Source organism: Phocoena sinus, chromosome 3 (assembly GCF_008692025.1).
Source record: "Phocoena sinus isolate mPhoSin1 chromosome 3, mPhoSin1.pri, whole genome shotgun sequence".
NCBI classification, from domain to species: Eukaryota; Metazoa; Chordata; class Mammalia; order Artiodactyla; family Phocoenidae; genus Phocoena; species Phocoena sinus.
Genome location: NC_045765.1, coordinates 10,641,708 through 10,668,507, shown reverse-complemented (window position 1 = coordinate 10,668,507; position 26,800 = coordinate 10,641,708). Strand labels below are relative to the sequence as shown.

Below are 26,800 nucleotides of genomic sequence, written 5' to 3'. Positions count from 1 at the left end.
AAAATCCCCTGGTCAATAATGTGTTAATGCAAACTCTTTATTATTCAAATCCTAGCCAGAAGGAATGACAAAGAGCAAAGGGCAAAACATAGAAATTCACATGAGACTATATACACTATGATATTTACAAATTTATGCCACCTTTTACTAGCAAGGAAAATGAAATAAGGCTCTTCTAGCCAAAACAAGAGTAGATTTTCTCATAAGAAGGATGGACTATATATGGGTAAGGAATATCCACTACCTGGCACTACAGGAGGCCAGTACGAAAATCCCAACAAATACCAAACTGTCATTTATCAATAGCCCCACACAAAACAATCAAAACATAAAAATTAAACCAACCTGCATATTAGAAATACATGTCAATTCAACCATGGAACAAACAGGCTTCAAAATGAAAAGAGAAAAATGTTAATTGATTTAAGGACAAAACAATACCTGTTAATCATTATGTAGTACTGCTTACAGAGTACTTACAGAATTCTCTCACTTCAGTGTTCATTTTTGAACGTGTAAGTAGTAAATATCCAGTCGAGAGATCCCCTTTAAGAATGAGGCACTGATAAAGACAATATAACTCTAAAAATTATTCTTTTCATGTTATTTTTTTCTGGAACATTATACATGGATTAATTTGTATCAGGCTTTCTCAGATTTCTTACACATACAGGGTTTCTTTCCAGTGGGAGTTTTCACATGTAAGAATGAAGGCCAACTGATGTTTTCCCCACATTGCTTACATTCAAGAGAGGTTTCTATTAAGTATGAGATCTTTCATGCCTTCGAAAGGAATTGGGTCGACTGAAGGCTTTCCCACATTCTCTACATTTGTAGGGTTTCTCACCAGTGTGTATTCTCATGTGCCCTCAAAAGGTAGTGCGATAAGTGAAGGCTTTCCCACATTCTGTACATTCATAAGGTTTCTCTCCAGTGTGAGTTTTTTCATGTGTTCGAAAGGATGTGTAACAACTGAAGGCTCTGCCACATTGCTTACATTCGTAAGGTTTCTCTCCTGTGTGAGTTCTTTGATGTATTCGAAATGAACTGGGAAAATTGAACGCTTTCCCACATTCCTTACACTTATAGGGTCCAGTGTGCTCCAGTGTGCATTATCATGTGTGTTCGAACACTTGAGGGAGAAATGAAGGCTTTCCCACATTCTTTACATTTATAGGGTTTCTCTCCAGTGTGCTTTCTCACATGTCCTTGAAAGGTTGTGCGATAAATGAAGGTTTTCCCACATTCTGCACATTCATAGGGTTTCTCTCCAGTGTGAGTTCTTTCGTGTATTCGAAAGGAACTGGGCCAACTGAAAGTTTTACCACACTGTTTACATTCATATGGTTTTTCTCCAGTGTGAGTCCTTTCATGTGATCGAAACGAACTGGGACAAATGAAGGCTTTCCCACATTCCTTACATTTATAAGGCCCATCTCCAGTGTGTGTTATCATGTGTGTACGAATGCTTGAAAGAGATATGAAGGCTTTACCACATTCCTTACATTCATAGGGTTTCTCTCCAGTGTGAATTCTTTCATGTATTCGCAAACCTAGAGGAGAACTGAAGGTTTTCTCACATTGTTTACATTCATATTGTTTCTCTGCAGTGTGAATCCTTTCATGTCTTCGAAAGGAACTGGGACAACTGAGGGCTTTACCACACTGCTTACATTCATAGGGTTTTTCTCCAGTGTGACTTCTTTCATGTATTCGCAAACCTAGAGGAGACCTGAGGGATTTACCACACTGTTTACATACGAAGGGTTTCTCTCCAGTGTGAGTTCTTTCATGTGCTCGAAATGAAGTGGAACAACCAAAGGCTTTTCCACATTCCTTACATTTATAGGGTCCTTCTCCAGTGTGTGTTATCATGTGTCTTCGAAAGGTTGTGAGCCATGTGAAGGCTTTACCACATTCCTTACATTCATAGGGTTTCTCTCCAGTGTGAGTCCTTTCATGTCTGTGAACAGATTTGCGGTAACTGAAGGCTTTCCCACATTCCTTGCATTTATATGGCTTCTCCTCATCTTCATGATACTCATATGGTTTGTGTCCACTGTGAGCTCTGATGTGTCTATTAAGGAATGAATGATGCATGAAGACTTTCCCACACACAGTACATTCACATGGTCTTACTCCAGAAAGAGTTTCCTCATTCAGATTAAGATTTGGAATCTGGCTGACAGTTTCTCTATCTTGATTACCTTCTTTGCTTTCACAGAGTTTTTCTACCATATGACTTCTGTAAAAAATGAGAAATTATTAATGATTTCTTTACCAATTTCACATTAGTAGGGTATTAGAATTATATTTTATAGCGAAAGTGAAGGTTTTTTGCCCTTTCTGAATTTTTTGAGGGTGATTTATACTGAAAGCTCTGTAAGAGGACTTGACATAGCTATTATGAAAACAGTAATATTAATATATTGGGTTTCTTAATATTGTTTCCAAAAACACTGGACATCTATGTCATGTTTAAGTAAATGTTTTCGGTGAAAAAAATTTAAGGATAACTTTGAAGCTGGGGTTGTTTTTTCATTTATTTTAAAAAGTTTATGACATACCAGGATTCTCATGGGGCACACTGCTATCTACTGTGTGTGACTCACCTTAGTCTTCTCCCTTGGGTTTTGTACCAGTCTTCAATGTTATGATTGTCCCATTTTTTTCCTAAAATGCAGACCCAGAAAAATAATGCAAATTATTGGAAATTATAGAAAAATATTAGATTCTAGGTCCACGATGAGCTGTGACCATGCAGTCCCCCCTTACCCACAGTTTTGCTTTCTGTGGTGTCAGTTACCTACGGTCAATTGCAGTCTGAAAATATTAAACTGTGCACCCTTCCAAGTAGTATGATGAAATCTTGCAATGTCCTGCTCTGTCCTGTCCAGGATGTGAATCATCCCTTTGTTCAGTGTATCCATGCTGTATATGCTACCTGCCCATCAGTCACTTAGTAGCCATCTCAGTTTTCAGATCACTGTGGTGGTACTGCAGTGCTTGTGTTCAAGTAATCCTTATTTTAATTAATTATGGCCCCAAAGTGCAAGAATAATGATATTGGTAATTAGGATATGCCAAAGAAAAGTTATAAAGTACTCCCTTTAAGTGAAAAGATGAAAGTTCTTGATTTAAGGGAAGAAAAAAATCATACACTGATGTTGCTAAGATCTATAGGAAAGATGAAACTTCTATCATGAAATTTTGAAGAAGGAAAAAGAAATTGATCTTAGTTTTGCTGTCTCATCTCAAACTGCAAAAGTTATGGACACTTAACACTTATGCATGTTAAGTTCACGTCTATTATACGTGTTCTGTTCTTAGTTATCATTATCAATCTCTTACTGCGCACCAAATTTCTAAATTAAATTTATTATCATAGGTAGGTATGTATAGGATTCAGTACTATCTGCAGTTTCAGGCATCCACTGGTGGTCTTGGAATGTATCCCCTGCAGATAAGGGGGGACTACTGTATTCCTTTTCCATATTCTACATCTTGGAACAGTGTTGATGGGCAAGAAATACTTGTTCTCTAACTGAAGAAGTGAAGGAATGTTGTCATGCTTACCTATGGAGGCCAGGTTCCTCAAGGTTTCCTGCATCACATTTCTGTAAAGTTTCTTCTGCGAAGGATTCAGTAAAGCCCACTCCTCCTGGGTGAAGTTCACAGCCACATCCTTGAAGGTCACTGAGTCCTAAAACATCCCAAATATGTTTCCAGTAAGATGTGTGAATCTGACAGAACTGGGGATTTATACTCAATTTATAGGAAGATTACATATGATTCTGTCACCTTCAAACATTTATTTTATGTCTTGGTCATCAGAAACTGACTCTATGTCCTTACTTCTTCATGAATTTAACAGCATAATGAACACGTGCAAATTATTTATTCATTTTCACTCTGATCACTTTAAATGTTATTGCTCTCTGATGTCAGGGTCTAGAGCACCTTGGAGAAATGAGAGAAACGCTACACAAATGAATCAAATATCATTTTAAACACATCAATCTCTTGTGAAAAAAACTCATCTCCTTGTTATTACACACCATTTAACTCTGTACACTCCACTGATGTATGAGGTCAAATATGCAGGAGTTTTTAAGGAATAAGACACAGTGAAGAACTGGAAGCTTTTTCTTCTATTCCCATCACCAAACATGACAGTCCAGGAGGCCTGTGGAAATCCAACTTGTGAAAAGGATCAGTTTGTCTTACTGGCCTGAGAATTACTCCAGGTGATTAGAAATAGCCAGGTGCAATTGGCTAGATTAAAATATTCTTGTAAAGAAGTAGTACTTTTAGCTTGTGTAAAATTTATTGCAGACTCAGTTTCTCCATTCTCTCTCTGTCCCATTCATGGAGCTAGGAAGTTATTCAGAAGTTAAGGCTCAGACAACTTCACATGATATGGCATGCTAAAAAGACAAAACTACTTAGACCTCAACAAAACCCTATACACAATGAGCCTCAGAGCTGTTTCTCACCAGTTTTCAGCACACATAATGAAATGATAAAGTGCCAAAAGATTTCTTTTTGGTCAAAGCCCTTGCTAAATAACCTTGAGGAACAGGTTAAGAGCTGCGTTTTGCACAGGAATTCACTACACTCCATAAAGGTCTGATGGTGAATCTGCCCATGATTATATAATGCATAAAGGATTCACAGCGCTTTCCTCCGAAGAATGTAAAACCTCCATTCTCTAATTTCAGGTGGAAGTTTCCTGGCCAGCCACTCCAGAGGCAATCCTCCCAACATGTCTCATTTCTGAGCTCCCATATGGTGCACAGAAGCATAACGGCCCAGCACTAAATATAGGAATACGTAAATTGATGACACCACACACTGCCAATAGTGTACAAAAAGGTTTATTACTTCCATAATTGAGGTCTCTGAGGAGTAAGGCAGGCCTCTCAAGAAGGCATGAAATGGCTTGAGAGCGCAAGGAAAAGTACATGAACTTAATTTTTAGTTGAGGTTGTGGGTGGACTGAAGAGAGAGTTCACATACAAGGGCAGGAGCAGGCATGAATTGAATCTCTTGTCACTGCCACAGGAAGGAAACTAAGGCTTTCCTATCATCATGGATACATGTGGGTCACAAGAGGAGGAAGGAGGGATGAGGCTTCAAAGCTGTCAGCAGTTAAACATAAAAAACTGGAGACAGAGACTTCTCTTTTCTTGTTCATTGTATAATGAACTTAGAAACTATCATTCCTAACCTCACAAGAAAAAAAACAAAGAACTGAAGACACAGAGCAAACCAGTTTCCAAAATTGGAAAGACAGAAAGAAGCTATTTTGAAGCAGCTATTCTTTTTTTTTTTTTTTTTTTTTTTTTTTTTTGCTGTACGTGGGCCTCTCACTGTTGTGGCCTCTCCCGTTGCAGACCACAGGCTCCAGACGCACAGGCTCAGTGGCCATGGCTCACGGGCCCAGCCGCTCCGCTGCATGTGGGATCTTCCTGGACCGGGGCACGAACCCGTGTCCCCTACATCAGCAGGCGGACTCTCAACCACTGTGCCACCAGGGAAGCCCCGAAACAGCTATTCTTAACAAGGCCTATCCTCAGAAGAGACTATTTCACCAGGGCCTAATGCAAAGACAAAAAAGAATACAACATCTAAGAACTCTGGGACAATGACAGCAGGTGTAAAATACACACAATGAGAATACCTGATAGAAAAGCAGAAACAAAAAAATAAGTGAAGCAATCATCACTGAGATTTTCCTAACATTAGTGATAGTCAGCAAACCGCAGATCCAGGAAACTAAGAAAAACACAAAACATGAAAAACAAAAAAAGAACACCAAAAACTTCACTGCCAAGCACATCATTTTCAACTGGAGAAAAATCAAAGACAAAGGGAACATTCTGAAAGAAGCCAGAGGGAAAAAACAAACCTTAGTTTTACTTAAGGATAAGAATTAAATCAGACCTCTTTTCAAAAACTATGCAAGCAAGAAATATCATGTAACTGGAATCAAACTGTATTTATCCTCTGGAATCTGGGTTCTTTCACTTAGCAATAAATATATGTATAAGATTTATCCATGTTGTTGCACATATTAACTGTTCATTACTTTTTATTGCTGAGTAGGATTGCATGTACAGATGTACTATAATTTATTCATTCATCAGATGACATTTGAGTTGTTTCCAGGTTTTGGTGATTATGAATAAAGCTGCTGTAAACATTAACATACCAAAACCAAACAAAACAACAACAACGAAAAACCCCAACTATGCCACCAAGAAGAGAGTGGAATGAAATATTTAAAACTCTGTGTCAAGCAAAATTATTCTTCAAAAGTGAGGGAGAATATTTTGTAATAACCTATATGGGAAAAGAATCTGGAGAATAATTATATATATAAATTAAATAACTGAATATATATATAATAACTGAATAACTTTGCCATATACCTGAAGTGAACACACACTATAAATCAACTATACTTCAATAAAAAAATATAAAAAAGCCAATAAGCCTTTGTAATAAAAAAAAAAATCTCTAGGACTGCTGCATCTCAGGAAAAAAAAGTGACGGAGAAATACTTTCTGAGAAAAATTGAGGGACTCTGATATCAATACACCTGGTTTTACAAGAAACAGTAAAAGAAATTCATTAGAAGGTACAGGCATACCTTGGAGACAATGAGGGTTCAGTTCCAGACTACCACAGTAAAGCAAATCACATGAATTTTTTGGTTTGCCAGTGCATGTAAAGTTATGTTTATACTATTCTGTACTCTGTTAAGTGTGCACTAGCGTTATGTATAAAAATACAATGTACATACCTTAATTTAAAAATACTTTATTGCTAAAAAATGCTAACCATCATCAGAGCCTTCAGCAAGTGATGGCAGTAACATCAAAGATTACTGATCACACACCACCATAACAAATGTAACAAAAATTTGAAATATTGTGAGAATTACCAAAATGTGACAGACACACAAAGTGAGCAAATGCTATTGAAAAAAAGGTGCCAATAGATTTGCTTCACACAGGGTTACAACCAACCTTCAACTTGCAAAAAATGCATTACCTGTAAAGTGCAATAAAGTGAATTGCAATAAAATAAGGTATGTCTGAAAATGATATAAACAGGTGAAACATTAGAAAAGAGGACCCTTTAAGAACTGTTCTCAGTTCACTATAGCCTTGTTGGTCTCATGGACACAAGCCCCACTGGTTTTCAAAGCTAGATGTTTTGGGACTTCCCTGGTGGTCCAGTGGTTATAAGATTCTGCCCTTCCACTGCAGGGGACATGGGTTCCATCCCTGATCAGGGAACTAAGATCCCACATGCTGTGCGGCTAGATGTTTGGGGGGCTTGTCTTCATGTGTGACTCTTAAAAGCTGGGGTGCCAAGTGTGGGGTCTAAACCCTTTGCTCCTCAAGGAGAAGCTTAGAGTTTTGAGTGCCTTCCTGAAGGTGGGGTGCCATGTGTGTGGGGGGGTTGGTTATGGTAAGATTGTGCCTCAGCTTCTACCCACTTTGATGTGGGTGTTCTCATTTGCCCTGTGCATAGGGAATCGCCAGTTATGGGCAACGAGAGATGAGCTGCTGCATGTTCCTGTATGCATGACAATGTCTGCTGCTGCCCTGCTGGATCACACCCCAGGCTCTCAGGCTGTCTCTGCATAGCTAGACTGAGTCCTCTCCCAGGGCCTGTCTGCCCGGGATTCCTGGGGTGCTGCCCTGTGTGCGCAAGGACAATGGTTGCTTCCAGCCGCCCCACCAAGATCACACCCAAGACCCTTGGTCTTTGTGTCCAGACCAAGTTTTTCCCTAGGGCCCAGTTGGCCCAGATCTCCCACCAGGCTGTGGCGTGGAGTGTGCAGGGCCAGGGTATTTGCCCAATTCAGACTGGGGAGTGGCGAGGCTCTCTCTGCTCTGATTGTTGACAAGCCAGCATGTGCACAATCCTTGCGAGTAGTGTCTTGGCCTCTCCAGCCCTTCTGACTGTCCTAGTGGTTCTCCAAGCAGCCAAGGGAGCTAGTCTCCTCTCTGCAGGATGCCAGGACTGGGACACAGACTGTGGCTCCACCTGCTTGCTCCCCAAGGTGAGGGGCTGCCCGTGTGGACCTTCTCTTCCTTTCAGATCCCTCCCAGGGGCACAGATCCCAACCTGATGTCTTTTTTTCTGTCCTACCCAGTTACATGGAGATCTTTCTTGCAGCTTTGGTTGTACAGAAGTTCTTCTGGGGACCTCCCTAGTGGTCCAGTGGTTAAGACTGCGCTTCCACTGTAGGGGGCGTGGGCTCGATTCCTGGTTGGGGAACTAAGTTCAAGCTGTGTGGTATGGGCCAAAAAAAAAAAGTTCTACCAGGTTCCATTTAATTTTCTGTGAGAACTGTAGAAGTTTTTTTGATGTGTTTGTAGGGGTAGGTGAGTTCCACATCCTCCTACCCTGTCATCTTGATTCCCCTTTCTCCTTTCAAATTATTAAATTATTATACTATTTGTTATGGTGATCTGTGATCCATGATCTTTGATGTTACTACAATGACTCACTGAAGGCTCAGACAATGATTGGTATTTTTTAGCTCTAAAGTATTTTAAAAGTAAGGTATGTACACTTTTTATACATAATACTATTATACACTTAATAGACCTTGATATAAGGTAAACATAGATTTATATACACTAGGAAACCAAAATTCATGTGATAATTGCTTCATTGTGATAACTGCTTTATTGCAGTGGACTGAACCTGCAATATCTCTGAGGTATGCCTGTGGTAGATACACAAAAGATAAAGATAAGGAATCTAAGCATACCAAAAAAGACAGGAATCTAAGCAAGCGAAGAAGACAGGAAAATAGGAATTACAAAACAGCCAGAAGACAGTGAACAAAATAGCAATAAGGACATACCTATCAATAATTACTTTAAATGTAAAAGAAATAATAAATTCTCCCATCAAAACACAGAGTGGCTGAATGGATTTAAAAAAAAAAAAGACTCACCTATATACTGCCTACAAAAACCTCACCTGAGATAAAAGTGCACACAAAGACTGAAAGAATGGAAAAAAAATATTCCATGCAAATGGAAACCAGAAGAAAGCTGGGGTAGCTATACTTGTAACAGTCAAAATAGACTTAAGACAAAGACTGTTATAAGGAACAAAAAAGGTCATTATATAATGATAAAGGGGTAAATCCAAAAAGAGCATATAACATTTGTAAACACTTATCCACTCAAAATAGAAACATCTGAATATATAAAACAAAATTTAACAGATCTAAAGGGAGAAGTAGAAAGCCATACAATAACAGAAAGGGACTTTAATACCCCAATTTCATCAGTGGATACATCATTCAGACAGAAAATCAATAAAGAAACACTTGCCTTCAGTGACATATTAGGCCAATCATTCTGTCCAAAAGCAACAAAATACACAATCTTCTCAAGGGGACATGGAACATTCTCCAGGAGAGAGCCTATGTTAGGCCACAAAACAAGTCTTAATAAATTTAAGATTAAAGTCACATTAAGCATCTTTCCCGACCACAATGCAATACAACTAGAAATCGATTATGAGGAGATAACTGGAAAATTCACATGTGGAGATTAAACATGATACTGAACAACCAATAGGTTAAAGAAATCAAAAGAGAAATTTTAAAAAGTACCTTGAGACAAATGAATTGGAAATATAGTAGAACCCCATTATCTGTGAGGGATACATTCCAAGACACTGAGTGGATGCCTGAAACCATGAAGAGTACTTAACCCCACAAATATAATGTTTTTTCCTATACATACACATGCACACACAGTGTGCATACAACGAACAAAGGGATGATTCATATCCCAGGCAACATGGAGCAGGATGGCACAAAGTTTTATCACACTCCTCAGCACAATGCACAATTCAAAACTTTATTTTAAAAAATGTTTAATGTATTTTTAAGTGTTTATTTCTGTAATTTTCCATTTAATATTTTAAGAGCACAGTTGACTGCAGGTAACTGAAACTGTAAAAAGCAAAACTGCAGATAAAGGGGGACTATTGTGCAACATACTGAAACTTACAGGATGCAGCAGAAGCACTTCCAAGAGGGAAGTTCATAGTGACAGTGATAAATCGAGAAACAAAAAAGATCTCAAAAAAACCTAACTTTACACCTCAAGGAACTAGAAAAAAAAGAAAAAACAAATGCCAAAGTTAATAAAATGAAGGAAATAACAAAGATCACAGTGGAAATAAATGAAAAAGACTGAGAATAAAAAAAAAAATCAATGAAACTAAGAGCTTTTAAAATATAAGACAGACATCCAGTAGAGACAGTGGAGGAATAAGACGTGGAGATCACCTTCCTCCACACAAATACACCAAAAATACATCTACATGTGGAACAACTCCTATAGAACACCTACTAAATGCTGGCAGAAGACCTCAGACTTTCCAGAGGGCAAGAAACTCCCCATGTACCTGGCCGGGTGGTTGACAGGGTTTTGGTGCTCCGGCCTGGTGCCAGGCCTGAGCCTCTGAGGTGGGAGAGCCGAGTTCAGTACACTGGACCACCAGAGACCTCCTGGCTCCATGTAATATCAATCAGCGAGAACTCTTCCAGAGAGCTCTGTCTCAACCCTAAGACCCAGCTCCACTCAACGGCCAGCAAGCTCCAGTGCTGGACACCCAATGCAAAACAACTAGCAAGACAGGAACAACCGGACCCATTAGCAGAAAGACTGCCTAAAATCATACTCAGTCACCCCATAACACACCACTGGACACAGCCCTGCCCACCAGAAAGACAAGATACAGCCCCACCCACCAGAACACAGGCACCAGTCTTCTCTACCAGGAAGCCTACACAAGCCCCTGAACCAACCTTACCCACTGGGGGCAGACACCAAAAATAACATGAACTACAAACCTGTAGCCTGCAAAAGAGAGACACCAAACACAGTAAGTTAAACAAAATGAGAAGAGAGAGAAATATGCAGCAGATGAAGAAGCAAGGTAAAAACATACCAGACCAAACAAATTAAGAGGAAATAGGCAGCCTACCTGAAAAAGAATTCAGAGTAATGAAAGAAAAGATGATCCAAAAATCTTGGACACAGGATGAAGAAAATACAAGAAATGTTTAACAAGGACCTAGAAGGACTAAAGAGCAAACAAACAATGATGAACACCACAATAAATGAAATCAAGAATTCTCTGGAAAGAATCAACAGCAGAATAAATGAGGCAGAAGAAAGGGTAAGTGACCTGGAAGATAAAATAGTGTAAACAACTGCTGCAGAGCAGAATAAAGAAAAAAGAATGAGAAGAATTCAGGACAGTCTCAGAGACATCTAGGACAACATTAAATGTATCAACATTCTAATTATAGAGGTCCCAGAAGAAGAAGAGAAAAAGAAAGGGACGGAGAAAATATTTGAAGACATTATAGTTGAAAACTTCCCTAACAAGGGAAAGGAAATAGTCAATCAAGTCCAGGAAGCAGAGAGAGTCCCATGCAAGAGAAATCCAAGGATAAACACGCCAAGACACATATTAATCAAACTGTCAAAAATTAAATACAAAGAAAAAATATTAAAAGCAGCAAGGGAAAAACAACAAATAACATACAAGGGAATCCCCATAAGGTTAACAGCTGATCTTTCAGCAGAAACTCTGCAAGCCAGAAGGAAGTGGCAGGACGTATTTAAAGTGATGAAAGGGAAAAACCTACAACCAAGATTACTCAACCAAGCAAGGATCTCATTCAGATTAGACAGAGAAATTAAAACCTTTACAGACAACAAAAACTAAGAGAATTCAGCACCACCAAACCAGGTTTACAACAAATGTTAAAGGAACTTCTCTAGGCAGGAAACACAAGAGAAGGAAAAGACCTACAATAACAAACCCAAAACAATTAAGAAAATGGTAATAGGAACATACATATTGATAACTACGTTAAATGTAAATGGATTAAATGCTCCAACCAAAAGACACAGACTGGCTGAATGGATACGAAAACAAGACCCGTTTATATGCTGTCTACAAGAGAGCCACTTCAGACCTAGGGACACATACAGATGGAAAGTGAGGGGATGGAAAAAGATATTCCATGCAAAGGGAAACCAAAAGAAAGCTGGCATAGCAATTCTCATATCAGACAAAAAAGACTTTAAAATAAAGACTATTACAAGAGACAAAGAAGGACACTACATAATGATCAAGGGATCACTCCAAGAAGAAGATATAACAATTGTAAATATTTACACACCCAACATAGGAGCACCTCAATACATAAGGCAAATACTAACAGCCATAAAAGGAGAAATCGACAGTAACAGAATCATAGTAGGGGACTTTAACACCCCACTTTCACCAATGGACAGATCATCCAAAATGAAAATAAGGAAACACAAGCTTCAAATGATACATTAAACAAGACGGACTTAATTGATATTTATAGGACATTCCATCCAAAAACAACAGAATACACTTTCTTCTCTCAAGTGCTCATGGAACATTCTCCAGGACAGATCATAGCTTGGATCACAAATCAAGCCTTGGTAAATACAGGAAAACTGAAATCATACCAAGTGTCTTTTCCGACCACAGTGCTATGAGACTAGATATCAATTACAGGAAAAAATCTGTAAAAAATACAAACACATGGAGGTGAAACAATACACTACTTAATAACCAAGAGATCTCTGCAGAAATCAAGGAGAAAATCTAAAAATACCTAGAAACAAATGACAATGAAAACACAACAACCCAAAACCTATGGGATGCAGAAAAAACAATTCTAAGAGGGAAGTTTATAGCAATACAATCCTACCTCAAGAAAAAAGAAACAAGCAATACAATCCTACCTCAAATAAACAACCTAACCTTACACCTTAAGCAATTAGAGAAAGAAGAACAAAAAACCCCAAAGTTAGCAGAAGGAAAGAAATCATAAAGATTAGATCAGAAATAAATGAAAAAGAAATGAAGGAACAATAGCAAAGCTCAATAAAACTAAAAGCTGGTTCTTTGAGAAGATAAACAAAGTTGATAAACCATTAGCCAGACTCATCAAGAAAAAAAGGGAAAAAACTCAAATTAACAGCATTAGAAATGAAAAAGGAGAAGAAACAACTGACACTGCAGAAATACAAAGGATCATGAGAGACTACTACAAGCAACTACATGCGAATAAAATGGACAATCTGGAAGAAATGGACAAATTCTAGAAAAGCACAACCTTCCAAGACTGAACCAGGAAGAAAGAGAAAATATAAACAGGCCACTCACAAGCACTGAAATTGAAACTGTGACTAAAAATCTTCCAACAAACAAAAGCCCAGGACCAGATGGAGTCACAGGCGAATTCTATCAAATATTTAGCAAAGAGCTAACACCTATCCTTCTCCAACTCTTCCAAAACATAGTAGAGGGGAGGACCCCTGGTAGCAAAACCAGACAAAGATGTCACAAAAAAAGAAAACCAAAGGCCAATATCACTGATGACCATAGAAGCAAAAATCCTCAACAAAATACCAGCAAACAGAATCCAAAAGCACTTTAAAAGGATCACACACCATGATCAAGTGGGGTTTATCCCAGGAATGCAAGGATTCTTGACTATACGCAAATCAATCAATGTGATACACCATATTAACAAACCGAAGGATAAAAACCATATGATAATCTCAATAGATGCAGAAAAAGCTTTCAGCAAAATTCATTTATGATAAAATCTATCCATTTATGATAAAATATCTCCAGAAAGTAGGCATCGAGGGAACTTACCTCAACATAATAAAGGCAATATATGACAAACACACAGCCAACATCGTTTTCAATGGTGAAAAACTGAATCCACTTCCTCTAAGATCAGGAACAAGACAAGGTTGCCCACTCCCACCGCTATTATTCAACATAGATTTGGAAGTTTTAGCCACAGCAGTAAGAGAAAAGAAAGAAATAAAAGGAATCCAAATCAGAAAAGAAGAAGTAAAACTGACCCTGGTTGCAGATGACATGATACTATACATAGAGAATCCTAAAGATGCTACCAGAAAACTATTAGAGCTAATCAGTGAATTTGGTAAAGTAGCAGGATGCAAAATCAATACACAGAAACCTCTGGCATTCCTATATACTAACGATGAAAAATGTGGAAAAAAATTTAAGGAAACACTCCCATTTACCACTGCAACAAAAAGAGTAAAATACCTAGGAATAAACCTACCAAAGGAGACAAAAGACCTGTATGCAGAAAACTATAAGACACTGATGAAATAAATTAAAGATGATACAAACAGATGGATATATATGTGTGTGTGTATATGTATATATATATATATATATACATATACACACACACATACACACACACATACACACCATGTTCTTGGATTTGAAGAATCAACATTTTGAAAATGACTATACTACCCAAAGAAACCTACAGATTCAATGCAATCTCCATCAAACTACCAGTGGCATTTTCCACAGAACTAGAACAAAAAATTTTACAATTACTATGGAAACAAAAAAGACCCCGAATAGACAAAGCAATCTTGAGAAAGAAAAATGAAGCGGAGGAATCAGGCTCCCTGACTTCAGACTACACTACAAAGCTATAGTAATCAAGACAACATGGTACTGACACAAAAACAGAAATATAGATCAATGGAACAGGATAGAAAGCCCAGAGATAAACCCACGTACCTATGGTCAACCTATCTTTGATAAAAGAGGCAAGATTATACAATGGAGAAAAGACAGCCCTCTCAATAAGTGGAGCTAGGAAAACTGGACAGCTACCTGTAAAAGTATGAAATAGAACACTCCCTAACACCATACACAAAAATAAATTCAAAATGGATTAAAGACCTAAATGTAAGGCCAAACACTATAAAACTCTTAGAGGGAAACATAGGCAGAACACTCTATGACATAAATCACAGCAAGATCCTTTTTGACCCACCTAGAGAAATGGAATTAAAAACAAAATGAAACAAATGGGACCTAATGAAACTTAAAAACCTTTGCACAACAAAGGAAACCATAAACAAGATGAAAACACACCCTCAGAATGGGAGAAAATATTTCCAAACAAAGTAACGGAGAAAGGATTTATTTCCAAAATATACAAGCAGCTCATGCAGCTCAATATCAATAAAACAAACAACCCAATCCAAAAATGGGCAGAAGACCTAAATAGACATTTCTCCAAAGAGGATACACAGATTCCTAACAAACACATGAAAGGATGCTCAACATCATTAATTGTTAGACAAATGCACATCAGAAGTACAACGAGGGCTTCCCTGGTGGCGCAGTGGTTGAGAATCTGCCTGGCAATGCAGGGGACACGGGTTCAAGCCCTGATCTGGGAAGATCCCACATGCCGTGGAGCAACTGGGCCTGTGAGCCACAACTACTGAGCCTGCGTGTCTGGAGCCTGTGCTCCACAACAAGAGAGGCCGCGACAGTGAGAGGCCCATGCACCGCGATGAAGAGTGGCCCCTGCTCTCTACAACTAGAGAAAGCCCATGCATAGAAACGAAGGCCCAACACAACCAAAAATAAATAAATTTTGAAAAAAAAAAGTACAATGAGGTATCACCTCACACCGTTCAGGATAGCCATCATCAAAAAATCTACAAACAATAAATGCTGAAGAGGGTGTGGAGAAAAGGGAATGCTCTTGCACTGTTGGTGGGAATGTAAATTGATACAGCCACTGTGGAGAACAGTATGGAAGATCCTTTAAAAATTAAAAATAGAGCTGTCATATGACCCAGCAATCCCATTACTGGGCATATACCCTGAGAAAATCATAATTCAAAAAGAATCATGTACCACAATGTTCATTGCAGCTCTATTTACAATAGCCAGGACATGGAAGCAACCTAAGTGTCCATCGACAGATGAATGGATAAAGAAGATGTGGCACATATATACAATGGAATATTACTCAGCCATAAAAAGAAATGAAATTGAGTTATTTGTCACGAGGTAGATGAACCGAGAGTTTGTCACACAGAGTGAAGTAAATCAGAAAGAGAAAAACAAATACTGTATGCTAACACACATGTATGAAATCTGAAAAAAAAAAGGATCTGATGAACCTAGGGGCAGAACAGGAATAAAAAAGCAGACATAGAGAATGGACTTGAGGACACGGGGAGGGGGCAGGGTAAGCTGGGATGAAGTGAGAGAGTGGCACTGACATATATACACTACGAAATGTAAAGCAGATAGCTAGTGGGAAGCAACCACATAGCACAGGGAGATCAGCCCCATGCTTTGTGTCCACCTAGAGGGGTGGGATAGGGAGGGTGGGAGGGAGACGCAAGAGGGAGAGGATATGGGAATATATGTATACGTATAGCTGATTCACTTTGTTATACAGCAGAAACTAACATAACATTGTAAAGCAATTATACTCCAATAAAGATGTTAAAGAAATAAAAGATAGGGGCTTCCCTGGTGGTGCAGTGGTTGAGAGTCCGCCTGCCGATGCAGGGGACACGGGTTCATGCCCCGGTCTGGGAAGATCCCACATGCCGTGGAGCGGCTGGGCCCGTGAGCCATGGCCGCTGAGCCTGCTCATCCGGAGCCTGTGCTCCGCAACGGGAGAGGCCACAACAGTGAGAGGCCCACGTATCGCAAAAAAAAAAAAAAAGAAATAAAAGATAAACTGAAAAACCTTTAGCTAGACTCATGAAGACAAAAAAGAGAAGATCCAAATAAATAAAATCAGAAATGAGAAATGTTACAACAGGTACCACAGAAATACAAAGGATCAGAAGAGATTTCTATGAACAATTACACGCCCCCAAAATTGGACAACCTATAAGAAATTCCTAGAAACATACAACCTCCCAAGACTGAATCATGAAGAAATAGGAAATCTGAAAAGGCCAATTACTAGTAAGGTGATTCAATCAGTAATCTAAAACCCCCCATCAAAGAAAAGTCTAGGGCCAGCTAGCTTTACTGGTAAATTCTAACAAACATTTAGAGAAAACTAATATCAATCCTTTGCAAACTCTTCCAAAAAATAGTACAGAACACTTCGAAACTCATTTTACAAGGCCAACATTCTGCTCATACCAAAACCAGACAAGGACTCCACAAGAAAATTACAGGCCAGGAAGAAAGTAAATATAAGAATCCTGAAGAAACTATTATTATACAAAGTTCAACAACAAATTAAAGGGATTACACACCACGTTCATGTGGGATTTATTCCAAGGATGCAAGGATGGTTCAACAGCTGTGTATCAATCAATGTGATACACCACATTAACAAAATGAAGGATAATAACCACACGGTCATCTTGATAGATGCAGAAAAAGCATTTGACAAAATTCAACATCCATTTATGATAAAAATTCTCAATAAAGTGCGTATAGAGGCAATGTACCTCAATATAATAAAGACCATATATTACAAGCCCACAGTTAACATCATACTCATCAGTGAAAAGCTGAAAGTATTCCCTCTAAGATCAGGAACAAGGCAAGGATGCCCACTCTTGCCACTTTTATTCAACATAGTATTGGAAGTCCTAGCCATAGCAATCAGAGAGAGAGAGAGAGAGAGAATCTAAATTGGAAAGGAAAAAGTAAAATTGTCACTCTTTGCAGATGACATAACACTATGCACAGAAAATCCTAGTGACACCAAAAAACTACTAGGGCTCATTAATAAATTTGGTACAGTTGCAGGATACAAAATTAATATACAGAAAAGCTGAAAGCTTTTCTTCTAAGATCAGGAACAAGACAAAGATGCCCACTACATAGTATTGGATAAGCTAAAACAATTAGGCAAGAAAAAGAAACAAAAGGCATCCAAATTGGAAAGAAAGAAGTAAAACCGTCACTATTTGCAGATGACGTGACATTATATATAGAAAGCTCTAAAGACTCCATCATATCTGTTGGAACCAATAAACAAATTCAGTAAAGCTGCAGGATACAATATCAATATACAAAAATCTATCTCTATACACTAACAATGAATTACCAAAAATAGAAATTAAGAAAATAATACTAACTAGGAGTTTGGTATTAACAGTTACACACTACTATATATAAAATAGATATAAATAAGGACCTATGATTTAGCACAAGGAGCTATATTCAGTATCTTGTAATAACCTATGATGGAAAATAATCTGAAAAAGGATTATATATAACTGAATCACTTTTACTGTATACCTGAAACTAACACAACATTGTAAATCAAGTATACTTCAATTTAAAAAAAAGCCAATTAGTAATTAGCAAATCAGATCATATTCTAATTAGATCAAACTCTTGAAAACCAGGAATTTCAGTCTGAGAGAAAAGAGATACACATTTACTAGACAGACCAAAATCCTGTAGTCCTGTGGAAACATCAGTCTAAACTTAAATTTTATCTTTTGTAAAAAAAAAAAAAAAATTCTCTACTTCAGTGACAAAAAAAAGAGAAAACAATCCTATTTACAACTGCATTAAAAAGAATAAAATACCTGAGAATAAATTTAACCAAGGATGTGAAAGACTTGTATACTGAAATTTATAAGGTGCTGATGAAAGAAATTGAAGATACAAATAAATGGAAAGATATTTTGCCCTCATGGATTGGAAATATGTCCATTCTACCCAAGGCAATGAACAATTCAATGCAATCCCTATCCAAATTTCAATGGCATTTTCCACAAAATAGAACAAACAATACTAAAATTTGTATGGAACCACAAAGACCCTGAATAGCCAAAGTAATCTTGAGAAAGAACAATACTGGTACCATAATGCTTCCTGATTTCAAACTATATTACAAAGCTAAAAACAAAACAGTATGGTATTGGCATAAAACAGACATATATAGATCAGTGAAACAGAATAAAGAGTCTAAGGAAAAAACCCCATGCGTATATGGTCAATTAATTTTTGGCAAAGAAACCCAGAATATACAATGGGGAAAGGACAGTTTCTTCAATAAACGGTTTGGGAAAACTGGACAGCTACATGCAAAGGAATGAAACTGGACCACTATCTTACACCATATACAAAAATCAACTCAAAATGAATTAACTAAATTGGAAGATTGGGATAGACATACACACACTAATATATAAAAAATAGAGGACTTCCATGGTGGTGCAGTGGTTAAGAATCTGCCTGCCAATGCAGGGGACACAGGTTCCATTCCTGGTCTGGGAAGATCCCACATGCCGCAGAGCAACTAAGCCCATGCGCCACAACTACTGAGCCTGTGCTCTAGAGCCCACGTGCCACAACTACTGAAGCCTGCACGCCTAGAGCCCATGCTCCGCAATGAGAAGCCACTGCAATGAGAAACCCGCGCACCACAATGAAGAGCAGCCCCCGCTCTTTGCAACTAGAGAAAGTCTGCATGCAGCAACGAAGACCCAACACAGCCATAAATAAATAAATAAATAAATTCAAAAAAAAGATAGTAAGGACCTACTGTATGTATAGCACAGGGAACTCTATTCAATACTCTGAAATGACGTATATGGGAAAAGAATCTAAAAAAGAGTGGATATGTGTATAACTGATTTACTTTGCTGTACACCTGAAACTAACACAACATTGTAAATCAACAATACTCCAATAAAAAAAAATTTTTTTTAAATGGCATAAGACTTGACATAAGCCTCGATACCATAAGAATCCTAGAAGAAAACACAGGCAGTAACCTCTTTGATATCAGTCTTGGAGATGATTTTTTTGGTTTTGACACCAAAAACAAAAGCAAGAAAAGCAAAAGTGAACAAGTGGGACTATATCAAACTAAAAAGCTTCTGCACAGCCATGGAAACCATCAACAAAATGAAAAGGCAAATTACTGAGTGGGAGAAAATACTTGCAATCAAATGTGATAAGGAATTACTATCCAAAATATATAAAGAACTCATACAACTCAACAGCACAAAAACAATCTGATTTTAAAAAAATGAACAGAGGATCTGAACTGATACTTATCCAGAGACATACAGATGGCCAGTAGGTACACGAAATGTGCTCAACATTACTACCACAATGAGGTATCACCTCACACCTGTTAGAATGACTATGATCAAAAAGACAAAAACAAAAACAAAAACAAACAAACAAAAAAAAAGACAAAAACAAGTGTTGGTGAGTAAGGGCAGAGAAGGCAACTCTTGCACATTGTTGGTGGGGATGTAAATTGATGAAGCCACTATGGAAACCAGTGTGGAGGTTCCTCAAAAAATTTAAAAATCCAAATTTTTTGGCCAACCCAATATTTGCACCCCCATGTTCTCTGCAACACTATTTACAATAGCCGGGACATGGAAACAACCTAAGTGCCCAATGATGGATGAATGGATTTTAAAAATGTGTACACACACACACACACACACATGCATATATATATATATATATATATATATATATATATATAATGGAATATTAGTCAGTCATAAAAAGGAAATCTTGCCATTTGTGACATGGATGGACCTTAAGGGTATTATGCTAAGTGAAATAAGTCAGAGAGAAAAATACCATATGATCTCACCTATATATGGAATCTGAAGCAAAGAACGAAAACCCTGAGTATTCCCTGGCAGTCCAGTGATTGGGATGTGGTGCTTTCACAGCCGTGGGCCTGGGTTCAATCCCTTTTCAGGGAACTAAGATCCTGCAAGCCATGCAGCAAAACAAACAAAAAACCCCAAGTTCACAGATATGGCGAATAGACTGGTAGCTGCCAGAGGTGGGACGTGAAGGTGTGTGTGTGGGGGGGGGGGTGTTGAGGGGTGGGCGAAATAGGTGAAGGCAGATCAAAAATTACAAACTTTCAGTTATAAAATAAGTCAGGGGATATAATGTGCAGCATTGTGACTATAATTAATAATACTTTATTGCATATTGGAAAGCTGCTGAGAGGAAATTTCAAAAATTTTCATCACAAGAAAAAAAACTGTAACTGTGTGATGATGTTATACTAGTTTAACTAGACTTATTGTGGTAATACTTCACAATGTATACAAATATCAAATCATTATGTTGTACACTTGAAATATATCAATTATATCTAAATAAAAATAAGTTAAATGACCAAAAACAGAAATGATTAAGGAAGACATAAAAATTGCAGGAATAGAGACTATCAACAAAACCAAAAGCTGGTGTGCTTTGAAATAATCAGTAAAATTGATAAAGGTCTAGTCAAGCTAACTGAGTAAAAAGGGTAGACAGAAGTTAGTAATATCAGGAATGAAAGGAGTGTAAATAAAATGGAAAAGCATTTGACAGAATCTAACATCCACTTATGATAACACACTAGGAATAGAGGGGAGTTCAGGCTCTTGAGATAGAACATCTTCATGAAACTTGTAGGCAACATCACAATGGTGAGAAACTAGATGATTTTTTTTTTGTAAGGTAAGAAACTAGGTAAGGAAGTCTCCTCTCACCACTCCTATTCAACACTGTACTGGAAGACCTAGCTAATGCAATAAGGCAAGAAAAGGAAATAAAAATGTATACAGATTGGGAAGAAAGAAATAAAACTGTCTTTGTTGTGTATGACATGATTTTCTATGTAAAATATCTGAAAGAAACCATAACACCAGAGATCCCTCCAGGAATTAATGAGAGTATAGAAAGACTGAGAATACAGAAGTCAACTGCTTTCTTATAGACCCAGAGAAATATAGCCAACTGATCTTTGATAAAGGACTAAAAGGCAATTCAATGGAAAAAAGAAAGTCTTTTCAACAAACAGTACTGGAAATAGTGGATATCCACATGCAAAAAACAAGTAAACCTAGACACAGACCTTACACAAAACTTAAAATAGACCATAGCTCTAAATGTAAAATGCAAAAGTAAAAAACTTCTAGAAGATAACATAGGAGAAAATCAAGGTGATCTTGTGTTAATTGATGAATTTTAAGATACAACACCAAAAGCAAGATCCAAGAAAGAAAACAATAAGCTTCACTTCATTAAAATCCCCTGTGCTACAAAAGACAGTGGTAAGAGAATATAAAGACAGTCACAGATTGGGGAAAAAATCTTTGCAGAACACTTATCTGACAAAGGACTGGTATCCAACATGTCTAAAGAACTCTTAAAATGCAACAGTAAGATGACAAACAATCCAGTTAAAAAATGGGCAAAATTCGGGACACTTCCCTGGTGGTCCAGTGGTTAAGACTCCACGCTTCCAATGCAGGGGGCGTGGGTTTGATCCCTGGTTGAGGAACTAAGATCCCACATGCTGTGTGGCACAGCCAAAAAAAAAAAAAAGGGCAAAATTGAAAATAAGCAAGAATCCCTGGGGAAAAAAAAAAAAGTCCCAAACATGGGGGAAAAAATGGGAAAAAATTTGCACACACATCAATAAAGAAGATATACAGATGTTAAATAAGCATATGAAAAGAAGCTCAACATCAAATATCATTAGGAAATTGTAAATAAAACAAATAGATACCACTAAACGGTTACAACGGGTAAAATACAAAACACTCAGAATACCAAATACTGATGAAGATGTAAAGCTAGAGGAATCCTTACTCATTGCTGATGGGAATGGAAAATGGTATGCCTACTTTGGAAGACAGGCAGTTTTTTCACAAAACTAAACATACCCTTATCATAGGATCTAGCTCCTAGATTATACTCCTTGTATATTTATATTTACCCAAATGAGTTGAAAACTTGTCTTCACACAGAAATATGCAAATAAGTGTTTACAGGTGTTTTATGCATAATTGCCAAGACTTAGAGTTAAGCAAGATATACTTCAATAGTTGAATAAACAACCAGTGGTATATCCATATGATGAAATATTGTTCAGTGATAAAAAGAAATGAGCTATCAAGCCATGAACAGACAAGGAGGAAACTGCTGTGTACTGGTTTGTTATAATTTTAAATTTACGCATTTATGGCTTAAGTGAAGTTGTTTTGATCTACTTGTTTATGGCTCAAGTAAAGATGTTTTGGTCCAAGAGTGAATTTGTTTACTTTGGGAGGCCATGTCAGGATGACGCCATCAAAATTGTGCTTACCATGATGAACATGTGGAGGAGTGACAATCACGTGACGGCCATTTAAACTTTAAACACCAAGAATCTGTGAGGACTTAAGTTGAGTGTTCAGTCTGGGTAAGGCTACTCTTTGCTAATCTAAAAAGCTCTCAGAGGATCACGAGACCCTTGCTCCTGCTGTGGCCAGGTTACTCTTGGATAGCAGTGGAGTTAAACCAAGCAGCAGCCTCAGGAAGAGAAGGGACATATTTGTTTCTGCCTTGGCGAGCCTACTCCTCATAGGCAGTGGTGCAAGCCATGAAATGGTCCCTGGACCAAGCAGCCTACCTTGCCTGCCAACACTAGTGCCTTTGCCCAGCAGGGAAGGATCTAAGCGGGCATCTGATACTCAGCGTTTAGTTGGAAGGACGGACGCTATCAAGAACCAATTCATATAAAGGTGCAACTCAACTAAATTTGGACTTTATTTCTTTCATCTTCCCTTTGGCTGGAACAACAGTGTAATTAAACTATCATTGGTTTGGGGTACATTATGTCTTTACTGGCTTATTAAGAGACATTATCCTATTTGCTATTGGCTTGTGAAATATTATAAATTATAATTCCTGCAGTGAACCTGTGTTAAATAAATTACTGGCAAAGACAATCTCAGTCTCTGAGCATAATTTGCCTGAACGAAACAGGAAACTTAGAAGCATATCGCTAAGTGAAAGAAGACACTCTGACAAGGCTACATACTGTATGATTCCAAGTATAGGACATTCTGGAAGAGATAAAACTATGAGCCAGTAAAAAGATCTTTGCTTGGGAAGGATTTGGGGGTTTGAGGGAGGGATGAATGGATAGGTGAAGCACAGGGTATCCCTTAGCAAAGTTAAACTATTCTATAGAAATGATGGACACATGTCGTCATACATTTGCCAAAATCCCTACATTGTATAACACAAAGAGTCAAGGCTAATATAAACAGTGGACTTTATAGCATCGATATTGATCCATCAATTGTAACAAATATACCATAATAATATGAGATGTAAAAAAATAGTACAAACTGTGTGGATGCAGAGGGGTCAAGTGGAAACACTCTGTACTTTCTGATCAATTTTTCTGTAAGCCTAAAATGTTCTAAAAAACCGGATATCTCACTGTTTCATACCTTACTATTTTTTAAATTCTTTACAAACATTATTTAAAATTAAGAGAAATTTATATACACCGTACTTTCCTACCTAGTAGTCTGTTTTTAATTAACTGTTGCTACTTTAAATTTATTTTTAAATTAATTTTAATTTTTCTACATAGGAAATCATTCTAAATTTAATTCTTTAAACACTATTGGGTATAAAACTGCAAACTGTAGAAAGTGAAAAACTTCAAATGTCTAACTAAAAGGACAAATGACATCATAGTTTGTCCCTCCACTATATTTCACACTCAGGATATGGTCAGGAATGAGTAGCATATTATAATGCATTAGGGGTTTGCATTTAATCCATGAAGAAACCTACTAGGATTTTCAAAGACTTTCCTAAGTTTGAGTAGTTTCTCTCATATCAATTAAAACAGAAATTCAACAGTTTTTTTCACTCATCAACACAAGTAGAAATTCACTTGCCTTAAGAATTGTACAGCCTTTTAAATATCAAAGTTCTCTAGGGACAAGCACATACAAAAACTGATCTAAAAATGAAAAATGTGCCTGAGAACCTAAACATACCCATCTCACAGCTTAAGATTCTGTTGCCTAAAAGGCACAGAAATTCTGTTTGGTTCCAGGATTTTCTTGCCTTAAACACATATTTTTCAATCAACTTATATTTTTCAAAGCCTAAGAAATCAAAAATCATATACACTCACCAAGGAAATAAAATTGCAAACTGCTAAGGGAAACTAGAGTTAAAGGACTGAAATATCCAATAGATAAAGGCATCTAAAGAAAAGAAACACAAATATTCAAATCGGCTCAGGTAAGAAGTCTGCTTGCCCACAGTCAAGAACGAAAACCCACATTCAGAAAGTTAAACACATTCCCAAGCTTGGGGTCTAGATACCCAGGTTGAGATACAACCCCTAAGGTGGGTCAGTCCCTGGTGAAGGAGGGTAGGGACACCTGAACAGTCACCGGGGAGAACTCTCCTCACATTCTCACAAGTGAGGAAATTCTCAGGTAGATTCAGTTTAAGATCCGACTTAAACTCCCAAATGCATAAACTTTTTGTCCAGGAGACAGAACTGACCACAGACTTTTTTAATACACAAAATACACTCTGAGTGCACCTATATCATGGATGCAGAACTCAAACATAAAACATCTAGGCCAAAGAAAACCCCCCCACTGCCGGCTCCAGATGGGAACTTTAGTTTGGAGTCACTGGCCTCAGGCCTCTACTCCAGTCACAATACTTTGGATCACCAATGATAATTTAAATGACATAAACCCGGTGATTCAATAATCCAGAAAAATCACTCAACCCAGTATTTATGTGTAAAGGAAGAGAGAAGACTGTAAGGCAATTTTATTTTTTCAACAGGAAAATCCCAAAACACCTATTCCTGTCGGAAAATGAAGATGTCAATGAATTAATTCCAAAAAAAGAAACTGATTTGTAAACAATCGTATTGGAACACTTCTAGATTTTGCAAGTCTAAGTCCTGATATGCCATTGGAAATCACCCAAAAGACCTCAGAATATTACTACATCCACTCAGGGTGGGGGAAAAAAAAAAGGAAACAAAAATTTTAACACACAGAATGTAATAATGAAATATTTTTCTGAAATTCACCTTTCTTGCCTCTTTGGAAAAACTTTATACTGTCTCCCCAGATCTACTGAATAAATAAAATTTACACTTATTGAAAAACTGAGTCTCAAATAAGTGAATAAATCTTTTCAAAGAGAGAAACTCAGGAACGGAGGCAGGGCTGAAAAAAGATCACCCAGGAAAGTTCCTCAAGAGGACCCTCCACCCAAAGGTCTTCCCATAGGATGTCCGTGACCAAGAAGATTTTGAGAGGAGAGGCGCAAGCATTCCATATAACATATTCCAGGCAGTGGTTCTCTGCTTTCCTCTCAAGTAAAACAGCTGTAACAATAAATCTTTAAAAAGAGCCATCCATGGCTCCGTTGATAAATGATTAAACAATTAAAATACTGCATCCGTTTGCAACGCACCACGGAGAAAAACAGTTATTAGTGATACTATGAACTGTAGAGGGGAAGATGGCATTTGGGAATGCGGGGAAACATCTGTAAATTTAGGGATTTATTGCCAGCCCTAGGAAGAGCTAGGCTGGGGAGACAGGGTCGTGGATTTGAGATCCTGTTCCTCAAACATTTAAAAAAGTGAGAGTAAAATGATTCCCCTGGAGAGAAAGGGGGAACCGGACACCCCCAGACCACAGCTGCTCCCACACGTGAACCCCAGAGACCGAGTCACGATTGCCCCGAGTCCCTCCTTATGGCCACCGCGCCGTGTGGGGGAGACTCGGGTTCGCAGGGACAGGACAGGACACCCGAGGGTCCCCGCTGTCGACCCAGCCCCTAAGGCTGTTGTGGCACGCTACCGGCTGACTCGGGTCCGCAGACTCTGGAGATGGCCGCATGGGAGGCCCGGTTCCATCAGTCCCACCGCCTCCCTCTCCCAACACCCGACCCCGCACACTCACCGTTTTTCGGTTTCTGGAGTTTCCGGTTGTCCACCCCATGACCGCCGCGGCAAGTGCCGGTCACAGCGACACAGAATGCGGCATAACCACCTGGAGCCTTTAAGGGCAGCAGGAGCTGA

General features: G+C 38.1%; 1 protein-coding gene across 1 annotated transcript; it reads right to left on the bottom strand.

Moving 5' to 3' along the window:
- Positions 1-429: 429 nt before the first annotated feature.
- On the bottom strand, positions 430-26,785 carry ZNF14 (zinc finger protein 14). Its single transcript, XM_032625083.1, is given in 6 exon segments — positions 430-1,094; positions 1,096-1,553; positions 1,641-2,245; positions 2,613-2,673; positions 3,577-3,703; positions 26,682-26,785. Coding segments are annotated over 6 exon segments (1,623 nt in total). The 5' UTR covers positions 26,721-26,785; the 3' UTR covers positions 430-761.
- Positions 26,786-26,800: the final 15 nt, after the last annotated feature.